At 36.4% G+C, this 19,114-nt stretch overlaps 1 protein-coding gene across 1 annotated transcript; it reads right to left on the bottom strand.

Annotated features, from left to right (window-relative positions):
* Window positions 1–16,730: 16,730 nt before the first annotated feature.
* LOC145692410 (uncharacterized) lies at window positions 16,731–18,221 on the bottom strand. Its single transcript, XM_081767715.1, has one exon. It carries the CDS (start codon window positions 18,219–18,221, stop codon window positions 16,731–16,733), a length of 1,491 nt encoding a protein of 496 aa, XP_081623841.1.
* Between the last annotated feature and the right edge of the window lie 893 nt (window positions 18,222–19,114).

The following is a 19,114-nucleotide window of genomic DNA, read 5'->3' as shown; positions in this document are numbered from 1 at the left end:
CAAATCGTGGATCGTTCCGTCGCGGAAAATATCATTTGACGAAAAAGAATTTCCTCTGTTTTCCATGCAAAATCCCTTAGAAAAATAGAGTGAGTAATGATTCAAATCAAAGGTTTTAGATAATATTGTCAGAAATAGAGATACGAGTGGGAACATGAGGACATTTTCAGGCGGTGGTTATGATCACTAACAACTAACTCCGAAAAAGCGTCCCCTTAATTCAATTCTGCAATAGCCACAAAACGGAGTTTCCTTGTATTGTAATACACGCAGGGTTCGGCACGATTCATGCTGGTGTCTAGTGCATCTTCGAATCTCTTCTGTATGATTCAATTTATATAGGCTATAGTTCGCAATTTTACAAAACAATAAAATTCTTCATTTATCTCTCTCTCTCTCTCTCTCTCTCTATATATATATATATATATATATATATATATATATATATATATATATATATATATATATATATATATATATATAAATGATAGTGACTATGTTTGTAACTTAATAAGTCTTAACCACCCAACCGATTTAGATGAAATTTTCAACATTGATGACCCCTGGGGCCTGGGGCCCCTAGATTAAATTTTAAAGTTCTGACATCGGATGTTTATTTGCGGGAGGGGGAGATACATAAAAATGATTGAAAATGACTGATATTAGTGTCAAATCCATAGTTTTCGGATTTCCTGAGATAATCAGTGACACTTTCGATGTTCGTTTAAACCCAAATTCACCTCAAACTTGGGGAAAGGGGAGGATGGCATGTAGAAATGTTCGAAAATGACCGATATTTGTGTTGAATCCATAGTTTTTGAGATTCGTAAGTTGATTGGTGACAGTTTTGGTGCGGTTTATATCCAAAACCCGAAAAGTATTCTCCCGGTATAAAAAAAAAATGTGGTATTCTAGTTAATTTATAAAAAGGAAAAGAAGTGAATAAAATTATTTGTTTATAAGATTGCATATAAATCTGAGAATAAAAAATAAAAATTTCACTCAAAAATATGTGTTACTTAAATAAAACCTAAAGCCCCTCCTAGCCCTTGTCACGCTTCGTAACGCAAGACCGAATCGCCTTTGCAGCGTTACGTAATATGTGGACGACCCCTTACCTCAATCTTAGAATTCGCTGGGTTAAATATAGTATATATATATATATATATATATATATATATATATATATATATATATATATATATATATATATATATATATATATATATATATAGGGTGTCTCTGGGTTAAATATAGTATATATATATATATATATATATATATATATATATATATATATATATAGGGTGTCTCACCTAGCTTTGCGACCTGAAATATTTCCGAAATGACAAAGAAGTGACAAATCTAGTTAAACAGGAATATACCCATGCCAACATTCTGGGGCCTAGAAAATTCTGTAATCTACAAGTGCCCCCAGGGTTCCCATCATAGGGCCCCAGGGAACAACTTGAAACTTTCAAATGGAAACCCCCTGTTTTTATTGCACATCATGATTCTGCGATCAAAACTGAGTAACTTTTACTTGAAGCATTTTCTCGTTATTCTAATAGATGGCGCTGTAGTCGCAAAAAATGAATGTAATCGTCCGTATGTCCCCTAACTTTGCGACCTCAAATATTTCCGAAATAACAAAAATGTGACAAATCTAGTCACGTAAGGATGTACACATGTCAGTAGCCTATAAAATTCTGTAAACACCAAGTTTCCCCCGGGTCCTATCATAGGGCCCCAGGGACCAACTTGAAGGTTTTAAATGGGAACATACTCTTTTTGTTGCAATTCTAATTTTGCGATCGGAAATACGCACATTTCACTTAAAGTACTTTTCGTTATTCTTATAGATGGCGCTGTAATCTATAGACAAAAAAAGAAATATGATCGTACGCTACCTGGGATTGATAATAAACTAAATATATCGAGAAATACACGTGCAATTAAAAATCACGAAATACGTGACCAAAAGGCTTAGCATAAAAAGAAAATGCTCTTATTTGCATTTCAATTCGACCATGGTAGATCATTACGAAATGGACAGAAAAGTTTTTTTGTGTTTTGTAACAAGAAACATCTTCCTTAGAATTGTGAAGGTCAAGTAGACCAATATGATTGTTAAATATCACGTGACACGGACAGATTAAGTAAAATCATTTCACACTAGTACGTAAAAGCACAAATGACAAAGATTACACAGGAGAACAAGTTTATAAAACAACGATAAAGCGGAAAGAAATTTAATTTATATGCAGGACTACTGTAAATGATCTTAACGATTTCAAACGTTAATAACTCACATTTGTTTGGTCACAATGACATGCAGCTTATGTTAAATGAGAGAAAGCTCGAAATTATTTTTTGTTTATAAACATATGCGCGTTATGTTCCTTGTCAAAGTTGCTCAAGATGAGTGCCTTTGTAATTCAACATACATCAGTTTAATAGTCAAATTCTTTGCACCCTCTATTTTTACAATCCAGAGTCAAGAGATCCATCTGCTTCTTAAATGCGTTCTCAAAGTTCAGTTAAATTGTTAGGGAGGAGTGACTGATACAATTGGATTTAACATAACCCTAACTTGGTTGAGAATTCCGTTTCACATGAAAGTACAGAATTAAAAAATGTTGTCCTTGTCTTCGTTTCCTGCTATCTAGGTTTACTGTTACTCTAGTTACGGAATGCGTTTTTAGACGTAACCTTTACCAGCCACGTAGTGTCTTCCCGGTTTTTTTTTTTTCAAAGAACTTGATTATTGTGAGTCCCCTTGCCCCTCACGACTTGGTTGTCTAAAATTGGCCGAGAACAAAGGGTAACTGATGTTTTACAACATGAGCAATTCGATGGTAAAACAAAAATACTGCATTCCTGATGACGTCCAGTTCAATATGAGCAACTTCATGAATAACCCTTTATGATTATCCAAAGTGGTTGGCATTGTTTGATATACTCGGATTTTTAGATAAATCGAGAAAAAGTAGTCTAGTGGCGATCAATCAGGGGAACAGAGAAAGAGGGGGCCACCCAACCTTACCTCTTCTGCCGATCCATTATTCAGGAAATTCCGTGTTAAGAAATTGCCGAATATTTACACTGTTGTGCGGTCCTGCACATCTTGCTGAAACCTTCTGTGGGCATACTTGTCTTCTGCCGTGCCTCTCATTATTGAACTACTTGATTTCGAAGCATCTCCTCACACAGCTCAGAAGTCAAATTGTTATTAATAAGAAAAAGGGACCAATTATTTTATATTTAGCACTGCCATCCAGACATTGAAATTTTCAGGATGTAGAGTGTTTGAAAGGACCAATGAGATTGCTGTCAAATCGAAACCTATAATTATGTCTGATAATGTAACCGGTTAGGTGGAACGTGCCTTCATCAAAGAATACAATGGTGGTAAGAAAAAGTAGAATCATCATTGATTTCTTTCATCATATCTTCATAAAGTTCTACACGGCGATCAAAGACATTCTCATTTAGCTGGTGAATCAAATGAATTTTGTATGGGTGGAACTTCATTTTCTTGAATATTCTTTTCTAAGACATGTGACAAATGCGTAGTGCTCCACTACGTGGGTTGCAACAGTTAATTCTATGGCTTGATGTGCAATCCGCAGTTCATTTTAATGTTATGAAAGTTTGTTGTAAAACAGTTGAGAAATTTATATTATTTTTTAATTAATTTTATCAGTAGTACCCGGATTATATATCTGTACCTAAGTTCATTTGAAAACATCATTATAAATACACCATGAACACTCTTTAGGAAACTTATTCTCGGAAGTAAAAAAAGAAAACTTATTATTCTGTTGTTGAATTGTCTACGTATTGTATTTTGGAATTATCAAAATTCGACTATCCAAAATGGCAGCTCGAGACGGCTTATCTGCAAACATAAAACTTCCATACCAAAATTTTATGCCTATTATCAAAGAAAAATTTAAAATGTACTTAGATCAATATAGACAAAAAATTAGGATGGGGCCGGTATATATTATTGGAACATCACAGATACACAAGTTACTAAACCGTGGGATCAAATTAAACACTGGAAACGCTCAGAAATAATAAATCTTTTTAAGCTTCGGCTACATACGGAACTAACCCCAGCTCAATTATATAAAATCAATAAAAAAGACACCCCTGGATGTTGGTGTGGGAATCAAAAGGGCGATATAGATCATATTATCTTTAACTGCTCTTCCACCAATAAACATAGAAACATTCTAATTTATGTAATCACGCAATATCAAGGAATTGGCCCTCATAAGATTCAAAACTTTTGTCATTAACCCTTTGGGGATCCTATGGTACAATTTGTACCATATGCACTTTTCATGGTACATTGCGTTATTTCTCTTCTATTTGAGCTTTTTCGTCCGGTTTTTTTTTTCCAAGTCCAGAGGCCTTGTAGAAGACATTACGTATGGTTTCAGACCGTCCTGCGTCCAGACATAGGAGGTGATGACGTCATAAGTCAAAAATTTATTTTCTCATTTTCTAAGCCTATGTTCAATATTTTTGGCGGGCTTATTTTTCTACGTAGAAGATTGAAATTTTGCACAAACACTCAGTCCACCGAGTCGTATTTACCAGATTTTTTGTTCCGATGTCAGTGCCAAAACAGGGGGGGAACCAGAGGGGAAAAGGGGTAAAAATAGGGATTTTTTACCCCCAAAATCCCGTTTCTCGTCATTTTCCCGCCTCACATACAAGATAGGACCACGTGAGTCATACCGTCTGAAAGGCCGTTCTATTCTGAAGAGAATGACGGTCGAATTATTATTCTAGGGTAATTAGGGCCGTCTCAGTGAATTTTTATTCAAATATACTTCTGTATAGGGTAAAAGTGGGCAAAGTAGGGAAATTTTCTCTGGCAGGCCTATTTTTTTACGTAGAAGATTGAAATTTTGCACAAACATTCAGTCCACCGAGTAGTATTTACCAGAAGTTTTTTTCCGATTTCTTCGTAAAAACAGGGGGGTCCAGAGGGGCAAAAGTTGAAAAAAGGGAAATTTTGCCCCCCAAAATCCCTTTTGTCAGGAATTTCCCGCCTTAGATACATGATGGAGACATATGAATGGTACCGCCTGAAAGACAGTTCTATTCTGAAGAGAATGATTGGCGGATTATAGTCCTAGGGTAATTAGGGATGTCTCAGTAATTTTTTCCCCTGAGATCATAGTGTTTTATGGTACTTTGGGGCACTGTGGGAATTTTTGATAAAAATTCTCCCGTCCTTAATATTCAAGATAGAAACTTGAAATTTGGCCCGCACATTCAGTATACTAAGTACTATTTCTCAGATTTTTTTTAGATGGCTACGATGACACAGGGGGGGTCGAGGGGGGGCCAAAGTTCGAGAAAAAAAATTTCCTCCGAAATTTTCACTTTAACATTTTTTTCCCTATCCTGGTATATGGTATGAGCACGCAAGTGGTATCATATGAAAGCCAGCTCTATTCTGAAGAGAATGAGGTATGAACCATGATCCTAGGATAAATAGTGACGATACAGTAGCTGCTTGACTGAAAGTCTAAAAAATAGCCCAAAAAGCCAGGATCCCCAAAGGGTTAAATAATGCAAAAATCAATAAAGCTATAATATCTTTCTTACAAATTAATAATGTCAATATATAAAAAAATTGATTGAAAAGATTGGAAACTACAATAAAAACATGTAAACTTAATCTTGATGTACAGTATACTTGGTGTAAATTTCAATCCGGTGAAAAAAAAAAAAGTAATCACTTTGAAATTTATACATATATATATAAAATATAATATTTCAACCACAAATCTATGGTGACAATCCTATAATTTGTTATAACAATATAATGTAATTATTTCACCGGATACTTAACAAGGGTGGAAATTTTGATCAACTTATTGGAAGCACCTATCTAGTGTTGTTGGCGAGACGGATTTAACATCTGCGCTAGTATAAAACATCTCTTTGGAGGTGAACTTCAAGACTTCAAGACAAATTCGACGAAATTTATAAAATTTGTGCAGATAAAGAATCGCAACAAAACAAATTATTGAGGAAATTCTATCTTCAGTGTGGAGTGAACCAGACAACATTCCCTGAGTAAGAATTGAGTACTTTTGTAATAGAAAGATATGACAAACAAAATGATAGCTTAATTTTTTAGGCTTGAGGGTCCCATTGCCTCAACACCACCGAAGCCTTCAGACGTGATATAATCTTCATATGGACAATTTTGTCAAAATTATCAGTATTACATATGATAGGGTTTTTTTTTCGATCAAAAGGTCAGATTGAACAACTGAGAAGATACCGCCTAACTAGGAATGATGATACAATTTTTGACAAATCACAAGGATCTACGGTACAATAAAACTATTGAACCACCAATGGAATCTTAACAAACCTTTCTACAAAGAAATTATCTATTACATAATTATGTTACAAAAGAAAATATTTTATGAAGGAATAAAGAATAGTAAAAAAGGGTGAAATCTGAAAATTTAGGTTAATTTTGAAGAAATGTCACATCTAAATTTTCTTCCACTGTAGTGATTTTAAAGATCAAGATCCTCATTCAAACAAAATGTTTAAAAAAATGATTGAAATAAGCTGTTGTAACTATCGCAATTAAGCACAGAAGCTGTATGAAACATGGACCTTCAGCTCTAGGAAGAGTTTGAATCATCATAATGCGTTCAAATTTCAATGCTCTGCCACGGAAATTCGAACCCTGAATCCTGTGCACCAGAGGAGTGCACACCACCCAATAGACCAGCCAGGAAGGCTGAAGGTTCCAAACGGCTTTGTCTTCTACAAGCAATATATTCAATTAATAGAATTACATATTCAGTTTGTAGTCAATTTTCAGATACTGTTAAAATAACTTAAACTGTATTAATTTTTTATTATGAGAACACAGTGGCGCAGTGGTAGAACCTCAACTCTAGCGCGTGGGATTCCTGATTCGAACCTAGCTCCTGCCAAGGGAGCTTAGTAGTTGACAAATACCATATCTAGGTTTTCTCGGGATAAATACCTACCCCTTAGCCTCGGTGCGTAATTGTAAGGCATTAAACTAAACAATAGTTCAATATATTTCCATTTTCTGGTTAAGGAAAATCGTCTTCATATTAATATTTATGATTAAAACAATGTTAGGTGAACTCAAGTTAGTCTTCCCCACCATTATATCATGCTACCTGTCTTTACTGCTATGGCCACAGTCATGGAACAAATCTGTTAAACGTTAATTTTAGACATGACCCCTTTAGACGTTTAGTAATTAAACAGAAACTACACCTATATGCACTATATCTAAATATTTACTAGGGTGGTTCGAAAAAAAATCCATTTTCCTATTTCCGGAACGCTATAGTGCACAAAAGTTGCCATTGCTATAGACAAGAAAAAACCCAAAGAGAAAATTTTGTATTTACATATCTTCCGGTCCCGCATCGACGTTGAAATTTGAAAAATCCGGTGAAAACAAGAAATTTTCAATATATTTTTTTTTAAACGACAAAAGAATCCAGGACGAATATCCTATATGGCCTAAACGTTTCTTCAAGTATGTAAAAACAACGTTAAAATAAATAAACTATATTTATATGGTGTCTTGTGGTCGCGCGTCGCTGTCAAAAATGTGTAGAATTTACGAATTTAGCAAACTTTGAGAGTTTAACATGTTTTTAATTATAATTTCCTTAAAACAAGTAAGATAAGGACATTGCTCACGACGAGGGGGTGGTCCGCTACCCAACCAGCCACCCAGTGATTGGGGTGCATTAATTATTATTATATTAGCAAGTTTATAATTTCACATAATTTGTTCCCTACAAATTTCCATTTTCCCCTTTATTTTTGTCCATTACTAATAACTTTAAACTGATTTATGCAGGTGCAGCGGGGGGGCAGTGATAAAGCGTTCATTTCTGGTGCATGGAATCCTTGTTTCGATCCCACCTCAGGCAAAGTAATCTTTGTGGTGGACAAACACCGTGTGCGTAGGTTTTGTCGGGGTTCTCCCGTTTTCTCCCACTTTCTTCATTCCAGCATTTCATTCATTTCTCATCATCACCGTCTACTTTAGCCTAGCCGTCATAATCGTAGGACGTAAAACTGAAAGATTTCATTTTTTTCTCATTTATCCGAATATGTAGGCATGGGTGATCTTGACAATAGTGTAGCTCTGATGAAGTCATCTCTAGCACTGTGTCCACACACTCTACCAGTTATTGAATTTGAACCTATCAATTCCTGAAGTAGACAGGCGGATACTGAGCAAAGACCAACTGTATTTACTGGACATATCAAAAGTCATCCAGTTAAGACACTGCTCTGAAGATTTTTCCAGTTCGTGATTCTGGCCCTTTGTCACATTCAAGATGGCTCACTACAGCTAAGAGTTCTACGGCTATACATTAGTGTAGCAAGTCCAGATAACGAGGCAAATTGTCACCTTTAACTTAAAGTTATATATGCCTATGTGGTTTGCCTTTAAGTTGAGCAACAATTTGACCGAAAGTCCACAACATATTTAGACCATTCAAAAAAAAAAAAAAAAAAGTATTTTGTCAGAAGAGCTGAAATAAGTTGTAGACCCGTTATAAAACGAAATGCTTATTTTGCTCATCCCGAAAATTTGTTTTGGCGATGGTTATTGATGATAGAAACCACATTCGAGAGCTTAAGTACAGATGACTTTTGAAAGCAAGGAAAGGAGTTTTCGAAAGTGATCCTATTAGACATTTTTACCACCAAACATGAACTTTGTAGCTAAAGATTACACCGAAATAATAAAATGGGATACTTGTAATCTTACTTCTCCTTCTTTGTTAATACAAATATACTAATGACGAAATAAGGGAGTTTATAAGCAGACATTAAGCTAATTATGAATTTCAAGAAGTTCCCATGTCATATTCATGCTTTTGGAAGATGTGTTAAGCTTGTGATAGAAGCTTCTGGTATAGTGTATGGACAAAGTGTTAGAGACGGCTTCATCAGAGCTACATATTGTCAAGATCATCCATGCCTACATTTTCGCATAAATCAGAAAAAAATGAAAAATGGAAACCTTTAAGTTTTACGTCCCACGATTATGCCGGCTAGGCTAAAAGATAAGATGATGATGAGAAATGAATGAAGTGGTGGGATGAAAAAAGTGGGAGAATCCGGAGAGAACCCCACACACAAGGTGGCTGTCCACCACAAAATTCACTTGGCGCGAGCTGGGATCGAACCAAGAACCCCATATACAAGAAGTTAACGCTCTACCACTGTGCAACCGCTGCCCTCGCATAAATCCGAGTTTAAAGCCATTAGTAATGGAGAAAAATAAGGGTAAAATGGAAATTTGAAGGGAACAAATTATGTGAAATTATAAATTTGTAAATATAATTATAAATAATACACCCTAATGATTGGATGGCTGGTTGGGTAGTGGAACTCCAAGCGCAGCCACCCCCTCGTGGTGAGTAGCGTCCTTATCTTACTTGTTTTAAGAAAATAAAAAAAATATTAAATTCTAAAAATTTGCTAAATTCGCAAATTTTGCAAATTTTTGACAGCGACGCGTAACCACAAGACGTAATATAAATATAGTTTATTTATTTGAACGTTGTTTTTACATACTTGAAAATAAACGTTTAGGCCATATAGGATTCTCGTCCAATATTCTTTAGTCGTTTTAAAAATATATTGAAAAAATCTTGTTTTTACCGGATTTTTCAAATTTCAACGTCGATGCGGGACCGGAAGATATGTAAATAAAAAATTTTCTTTTTGGGTTTTTTCTTGTCTATACCAATGGCACTATAACGTTCCGGAAATAGAAAAATGTTTTTTTTTCGAACCACCCTAATATTTATGTCTTAAAATCCTCTGGTACAGGCGAAAGGAATTGTATGAGGGAAGTTAAGGTACGAGAATGTACTTTTAAGTACTTTGAGCATTTGTTTCACCAGTACCGTAGGATTGTAAAATATTTGGATTAATATAGAGCACATGCTAGTTCTAGTGCAATTACTTGAATCGCTTGAAAATATCTCAGCTTTCAAACTAGGTCGTTTTAAAATTTAGGCCTAATATTTAGCTTTTTCTGCTGCTTCTAACTGAAAAAAGGGCGTTTGTCGGCCTATATTTCTTAGAACGTATTTCTTTCATTTGAAATAAGGAATCATCTTCCGAAATTTGGTCACTGAATTTGTGAAATTTGGTCTATAGGCCAGAATGTAGTTATCATAGTGTATTCTCCAATTATGTCCCAGATGTGTCTGGAAGGTATGTAATAACTGGGTCATTCCATGTCAAATCACCTAAGTTTAAAATATGACCGTGCTTCAATGTCCCAGATTTCCCTCATTTTTTTTTCATATGTAAATGCCAATAAAATTTTCCAAATTAACTTTTTTCCAATTTTTGGAAGAGAAATGGGCTGGGGAGAAATTTTTGAAAAATGTGAATTTTGCGCCAATTTCACTTTTCTGCACTCAGCGTGATGGAACTAAAATTACCAAAACTTTCTTATTTTTGAAGTTATTGGGCTCATCCAGGTGTCCAATGAAATCCTAATGTTTGCTATTTCAGTATATCCTAAGAAACCTTGCAAAACGTTACACTGTTAAACATTAATGGGCATACAAAGCAAAATTTAGGGTTTTTAGAAATTTTGCCATTGCTCAAAACTTACAACTAAGAAACTTTTGAAGTTTTTTATCTACATTCATCTTCACACGTACAGGGTATGGAAAAAATAAAGAGTTTTTTTGTATTTTTGTAATTATTATTTTTCATATTTTACATGTATGGAAATATACAGTTTTAAGCTTTGTTAGGAATTGTGTCATTGCTCGTAAGTTACAACTATAAAACTTACGAAATTTTTAAATAGAATCATCTTAGCATATACATGATATGGTTAGAAAATAAAAGAGATGCTTTTGGTATTTTTGTAATTATTATTTTCTTGGATTTTACATGTACGGAAATATACAGTTTTAAATTTTGTTACAAATTGTGTCATTGCTCATAACTTACAACTATGAAACTTTTGAAACTATTTTTATAGAATCATACTTAAAAATATAGTATCTCCTTGTACCATTGCGCAAAAATGTTTGATCATACTTCTCTGCCTACAACGTATGCGACTAGAATATATTAAATGTAGGACTAATTGCATAAAAATCTCTGACACAGTGTTGATTGTTATTAGAGAAATAAAGAGTAAGTCTATGACATTGGAAAGGACTCGGATCCGCAGTTTTTCGGTTTATCGTCTGTTGCATAAAGCTAACTACCGCATTATGTTTTAGCAACCAAGTAATTTGTTTTATTTTTGAAACTCGCCTATGTAGTAGATTTGTCAGAAGATTCATCCCTGAAGATGATGAAGGAAAAAAGAGAAAGAAAGGCCACATATAAGATCTACTAAACAGTAGCTCTGATTTACTAAACAACAATGGTTATTAAAATGTCGGGAATAGCAGACAGAAAGGAAAGAGTAGGGGAATTGAAAAAGCTATGATATGTCCTTTTATATATGTCCCGGAGAGGCACAAACATATGGTGCTTTTCGACCAGGATTTGAACCCATGACACCACTTCTCTTACTTGTGAATACAGCTCTATCTCTGAACGTCTGCTTCGTAACAAATGAGAAATCGGTAATCCTGCAAAGTGTAATGCTGCTGCCTGGTCAGATTTAAGATATTTACGATGATCTATTCACAAAATATGGAAACAGCTTTCTAATACTCGCTTGACCTACAGTCACAAGATAGTCAAGAGTTTTCTTATTATTCAGGTTTCATGTTTTTACTATTCAAAATCGGAACACTTTGTTGGGAGTACATCTTTCAAATCGAGATACTTGGCAAAGAGGTATATTTTACTCCTTCCAATGGTAGAAAGCGCTGGAGGTGAAAGAAGTAAATGTTCACTTGATTGTGAGTCTGGCATCTTTTGCACTGATTAGTGTTCAAAATTAATCAAAGCTGTAATTTTGAGGGAAAAAGCAGAAGTTGTAACTGGAATACATTATAGATAAGTGATGACATAAGAAAGATACGAAATAATCTATGGAACAATGAAAAATATCACAGAAGATTCAAAGTGGAAACGAAATTCAATTGCTGTGAAGACGTTAATGATAATCCATTCAAGGCAAAGCGGTCGTGGTCTAATGGTTGAGGCAACTAACTACAAATCCAATGGACCATAGTTCGAACTCAGAGAGTTCCGGTTCCTACACATTTTCTTTCATTTTTACTACTTTTATGGTACAATGTCTTTTATATTTTACTTCTAATTAAGGCGGAAATACCGTTGTTGTTTATATATAATTTTGACAATAAAAACTAAATTTATATCATAATGTTTAGTTATGTGATGAAAGCAAAGGGCTACACAACTATTATCGAGAAGTATGTGTAGTTTCGTCTTGCATGTTCTTTACAGCATATCGTCCAAAATGTTAATACTGACAATTAAGAATACCCGCGTGATATCAAGAGTTGATATCTCAGGTGTTGAAACTATAGGTCGTGCGTCACAACGCCAGAATACATTTCAAATCACCAGAATACTTGGTTCTAGAAGCCCGCATTCTAGAAATATGCTATTACGGTAGCAATATGGCCAGTCAATCTTCTGCTTTTGTTGCGAACTTGTAGGAGCAACTGTACACGCTGGTAATTAAATCAAATTTTAATAAAGCTGTTTTGTCGTCTGCATCTCTATTGACATGATCGCTTTTAGCAGTCACAATGGCTGTTCATGGGAATTTAGTAATGATCCAACGTCATAACCATGGATTTTCTCGAGGTTCCTCCATTTCTTTCAATTTCATCATTCTACCAGTTTCATCAATTAGCCATCACTTGCATTTATCATGTGGGATGTTAAACTAAAGTATTCACTTTATTTTGTACTTTAAGATCGTTTGTAGGGTTTCGTTTTTCAGTTGCATAACTACTACAGCAATAACGCTAGATTTGTCAGCAAAAAGGTTCTTGTTCCGCTCTTGAAAGCGTCATTTTATTTTCATGTTCTATTAATTTCTTGCAGACAAGGAAATGATTATTAGGTGTTCTCTTCGTTCGTTTCATTTCTTATGGCTTATTTACGATACTACTGTATGGGTTCCATTTTTTATCTTTCACTAGTTGAAATTTACCTTTTCGTGCGAAGAACAGTCATTGTCGTTTGTGTCACTCCTCCCAACTCTCATCCCTTCGGGTGTGTTACTACCACAGTAGTTTTCTTTTAGATTGAAAGATAGTTATATGTCTATCAAGTTTAGTTAAAGTTGCTCTGGAGTTCCAGAGTTACGCTGGAATATACATTCATACATATACATCCAAATATTTATAGCTGTACGAGCAACACCTTCGGGGCTGCCCCTTTAACTTCCCAATTCAGCTAACAAGCAGTAGTACTGGGGCGACCTGATCTCACTTTGGACTTTGATCCCCGTGCATCTTGGTCCCTGGCCCGGGGTCAATGCCCTTGGTGTACCTAGGACCGTCCCTCTTCATTTTGGCAGGGGTACGTAGGACCAGCACCCTTAAATTTTCGAAATTACAAAATCTAAAATTTAGTATGGTAGTCTAGGACCAGGGTATGTACAAGCTTTGGCGATCCATCTCGTTCTTTTAAGGGGAAAAAATTGCGCAAAATTCAAATTTCAAACGTTTTTGATCCAATTTATAGGAGTCCATACCTTTCATCAGACATGGGTACGTTAGTGCTCGTCCTTTAGTCTACTCCTTTGAAAATTTAGGAGGGGTACATTAGCCCACATTTTGGAAATTGTCAAATCTAAATTTAGTATGATAGTATAGGAACCTAATATACACCACTATAAATTTGGGTGTTCCATCTCGTTCCCTTTCGTGGGTAAAAAAAATGCCAAATTTTAGTACTACCGCTTGTTTGCGTTGAGGTCGGTTATTAACCCTATTTATTTCCGTTGATGAATTCTTATTATCTTATATGATTGTATGGGTAAGTACAAGGGGTCTATTATCTTTCATAAGACGTGTTCACCTCTTTGAAAATTTGGGAAGGGTACATTAGTCCACCTCATAAATTTTGGAAATTACCAAATTTAAAAACTTGATATAGTCATACAGGACACTAATAAATACCACTACAAATTTGGGTGATCTTTCTCGTTCCCTTTCATCTATAAAAATTGTCAAAACTTAGTACAAGCATGTGTTTGGTTTTGACCTGATTTATTTCCTTTAATCATGGTTTTATTATTTTATATGATTATACGGATATGCTCAGGGACCTATTTTCTTTTATAAAGCATGGGTACATCGATGCTTAACTTTTAAAATTTGGTAAGGGTACATTGGCCCACCTTTGAAGTTTAGAAATTGCCAAATTTAAGAATTTGGTATAGTAGTATTTAAATATATTATCTTAATATATGCTACTATAAATTTGGGTGGTGCATCTCATTCTCTTTCATGGGGTAAAAATTACAAAAAAATAGTACAGCCACGTGTTCGGTTATTGACCCAATTTATTCCCTTTGACAAGGATTTAGCGCGTTATTGGGTGTGTACAGGGTCGGTTTTATTCATAGGACTTGTATACTTGGATGCTTCCTTTTTAAATTTTGTTGGTGTACATAGGATCATTCCTTAAATATAGGAATTACCATATAACAAAAATCGGTAAACGTTCTCTATTAAAGATTGTAAATTTTGGTGGTCTACCTTGTTCCATTTTATGGGTATAAAATGGCCAAATATTCAAATCTCGAAGGCTAGTGACCTATTTTATATTTTTTGATACGGCCTTATTACCTTATATGATTATATGAATGAGTACAAAGTTTATTACTTTTCATGAGACATAAGTATATTTGAGCATCAATGTTAAATTTTGTGAAGGGTACATTCCTTCACCCTTAAATTTCGTGAATTGTGAAATTAATAATTGTTAATTGATCTTAGAATATGGATATCTATCTATCTATTCTATCTATCTATTAAAATGCTACGGTACCAATTAAGCGCAATTTTTTTTGCTAGCCTGAAGCTAGCCCCACCCAAGGGTTACGCCCTCGACTCGGGAAGAGGTAATAAGGAAAATGGAATATGGACTACTGTTGTTGGGATAAGTGATATTTATCCATTTATTTATTTATTTATTTATTAACATTTAATGGTCATTGGATTTTATGATCTTGTGATCATAAACATTAGCATAAGGTAGATATGAAATGATTATGTGGTATGAAAGTAATGAGTACGTGCAATACACATCACAACACATAGGTGAGGTTAGAAGAACAAGTGAGGTTATCTTCTCGCCCCGGGGCTACGAGGGGCATTAATGCAAGACAGTTGGTGCCCTGTTAGTACAGTAGGATTACTGTGGATGATGTGATGGAAAGATGAAATGTGAATGAATATCGAGATGAAATGCATCGAGAAGAGGAATGTCGGGATGATTCGGAGGGACAGTGTAACGATAAAGGGTAAAAAGCAGAGATAGAGGGGTGGGGCGTAATGGTGTGAGAGTAACGAAGTCGGCTGCAGTATATACTGTGTCCATGAGTAGAGGGTGGTTCATTGTCAGTCGATGAGTGATATAATTTAGCCGAAGATGTTCTATGTGGGAAAGAAGTGTGGGAAAAGTAATGCGACTATAGAGATCGGCAGTGGGGCTAGGTAAGGATATTCGGTAAGCGATTCTGAAGGCATGACGTTCTAAGATTTGTAGCTTTTTATAAAAGAAGGGTGCTGCAGGTATCCAGGCTGTGAATCCGTAAGTCAGTACTGGTCGGAGAAAGACTTTATATGTAGTGAGAACTGTAGAGGCGTTGAGACCCCAGTTGGTGCCAGTCAATTGACGGAGTAGATTAATTCGATTATAGGCTTTGGTCAAAATAGATTTTAAGTGAGGTCTCCAGGTGAGATGTTTGTCCAAGAGAAGTCCTAGATATTTGGCTGTGTTTGAAGTGTGGATTCGTGTTCCTTGAATGGAAACATTCAGCAAAGTTGGGTTGCGGTGAACCCTAGTGCGTTTGCCAGGAGGCACAAAAACAATTGCTTGAGTTTTGTCGGCGTTGATTTTAAGTCGCCATTTGGAACACCAGGAGGTGAATAGATCGATAGCTTCCTGAAGATATTTGTTGATGTGCTGTATGGTTTTGCCAAGTGCCAGAAATGCAGTGTCATCCGCGTATTGAAAAGTGCTGACAGTTGCTGGAAGAGGTGGAATATCTGCCACATAGAGAAGATAAAGAAGCGGAGACAAAGCAGATCCCTGTGGAACGCCTGAATGTAAAAATACTGGATGAGATAATGAATTGTTAATGGAGATGTAGGCTATGCGTCCAGTGATAAAATTGAATATAAATCGTATGTAGGTGAGAGGCAGATTATATTTAGTAAGTTTGTAGACCAGGCCGTGGTGCCAAACAGTATCAAAGGCTTTCTCTAAGTCGAAGAGAACCAGACAAGAAGGTTTCGTGGAGAGAAATTGATTGTAAATATGGTTGACAAGGCGAAGTAGCTGATCATTTATGCTGAATTGAGGGCGGAATCCGGCTTGGTAAAGAGGTAACAGGCGATTATCTGTGCAGTAAGTGTGAAGGCGAGTAACTAGAATTCGTTCGAAGATTTTGCTGAGTGTACTGGTTAACTGAATGGGGCGGTAGGAAGAAACAAGATTGGTAGGTTTGTTAGGTTTCGGTAACATTAAAGTTTTGGACATTTTCCATGTGATAGGAAAGAAACCTGTGCGGAGTATGAATGTGAAGAGTATAGCCAGGAAATGAAGGACACAGTAAGGGGCCTCTTTAATATGCCGGTAGGAGATATTGTCCATGCCAGGTGCACTGTTGCGTTTTCGTTTGGTGACAGAATGTTATCTACTGTGATAGGTGTTGTAAGTTCTTGGGTATGACCCAATGTGTGGCTGAGTGCGGGCTGGAGGTGTGGAGATTGAAGATCAATTCGATCGACGGGATGTCGAGGATTAGGATGTGTTAAAGGCGGTGTGAATATATCCTGCAGATAAGTAGCGAAAGCATTTGCCTTGTCAGTATCAGTTTGAAGCGGTTGATTATGAAGAAGAATAGGATATGTGGTGATACTACGTTTGCCGCTGAGTTGATTGAACCTTTTCCAGTACTGCGTTGGATGAGAAGTATCAGCTAGCGTATTAGAAGTTTTAACCCACTGCCGATGTTTATATGTTGTGATGTAATTAGTGACGACGCGTTGCATGTATCGGTGGTGAACTAATGATTCTCGGTTTCCCATACGCTCGTAGTCTCGGTAGAACTGACGAGATCTATGTATGAGCGGAAGGTAGTGCGGAGGTAATTTGGGACTGTATGGATTTGAACTGGATGTAGGAATGAAGTTATTGGAGGCCTGATTGATTGTACTGGTTAGGAGATTAATAGAGTTATACATGTCGTCTTCTGATGTTGGTTCGGGAATGTTAGAGAGTTTTGCAGTTAGGAAATTTCGATATCCGATCCAGTCTGCTTTGTTATAGTTAAGAGATTTGCGTGTTAAACTTTTGTGGTTAGAGGTATTAGGATGCGAGCGGTTGATGGTAAGCTTGATTGGCAGGTGATCACTTCCTATTGGGTCCAGCACTTCAACTGTACAGGAAGATAATAAGTTTGTAGAAGTAATTACAACATCAGGTGTGGTTTGAGATGATGGCCGGGTGTGCTTAGGTAGCTGATGAAAAGTACCAGTGGTGTGAGTTGTAAGGAAGTTGAGAAAAGTCTGTCGCTGTTGAGGTGTTCTGCTATGGATATTGATGTCGGCCATTATTATATAATATGGGAAGTTATTCGAAATATACTGGAAGAAATCTAACGGAATAATATGACCAGGTCGAACGTAAATTGTAGCAAGCGTGATATATAAGTTTTTGAAGTAGAGGGTTGTTATTAGGTGCTCTGGAAGATTGTGCTGTGGAAGTTCGTAATGACGAGACGGTATAGAAGGGGGGAAACCTATTGCAACTCCGCCGTTAGCACGTCTAGCTGGCATATTACTGTCTTTTCTTGTGACGGAATATCCAGATATTTTGCAGGAGCTTCGAGGTGTAAGGCGAGTCTCATTGAGAAGAAATCCTGAAGTACGGTGTTCTTGCAGTAGAAGTGCGAAGAGTGGTTTGTGCTGGATGAGGGGACTGATATTAACAAATATAAAGGATAATGCCATGATGATTCGTAAGAGAAGGAAGATGGAATTAGACTTCGGTTTCAAGTGGACTGACATGAAAGTATACTTTATGTCCGCTGTAAGTAGCATGGAAGTTCATATGAAAGATTGCACGTGTTGAGTATTGCAGTTGTTGTAGGATGTGAGGGCGGTGAAAAGGATGAATATTTTGAAGTGTGAGTGTGATGAAAGCAAGGAGTTGTTCAATAGTGACGGCCTGGTGTTTGTCAGTAGGTATAGAAGAAGACGGAATGGACTTGGTGTGATGCTGCAAAGGAACAGTCATTTCAGGTTTGGTCGGTTCCGAAGGAGGTCGCTGCTTGCACTTGTAACTGAATGCTGGATGTTGCTCATGACAGGTTGAACAGGTCGGAGGTTGAGCAAGGTTTTGACATTGTCTCGTATTGTGTGGTCCGGAGCAGTACCCACAGATTGGCTGGTTCGGACATTTGTCAGTAGAGTGAGCATTATATTTTTGACATCTTTCACAGCGTAAGGGTAGTGGTGGCTGAGATCTAGAAGGCTCGACTCTATGGCGTTTACGATATATGTATGCCCCATTTGACAGAAGATCGTCGATGGTCTCTTGAGAGTGTGTAAGCACTCTCACCATATATGTTAAGCCGTTGTTGTTACGAATGCGAATGCATTTGGTTATGGTATAGCCTTCGAGTGTAAGTTCGTCAGTGACTTCTTGGTCAGTAATATCAGTATCTACGCCTCGGATAACCACTGACAGCAAAGGCTCTTTACGTGGTTGGGGCCGTTGTTTTAGCGGTTTTTCTGCGAGCCTAGTCAGTGTAGTGCCTTTCCCAAAGATTTCGAATCCATGTTTATTGAACAGGGTAGTTCGAAAGTTTGCATCGGGAGTCCGTAAGATAGTCCCGTTACGT

Source organism: Thermobia domestica, chromosome 8 (genome assembly GCF_964235325.1).
Source record: "Thermobia domestica chromosome 8, izTheDome1.hap1.1, whole genome shotgun sequence".
NCBI lineage: Eukaryota > Metazoa > Arthropoda > Insecta > Zygentoma > Lepismatidae > Thermobia > Thermobia domestica.
Note: the sequence above shows the minus strand (reverse complement) of the source record. Positions and strands in the feature narration are given on the sequence as shown.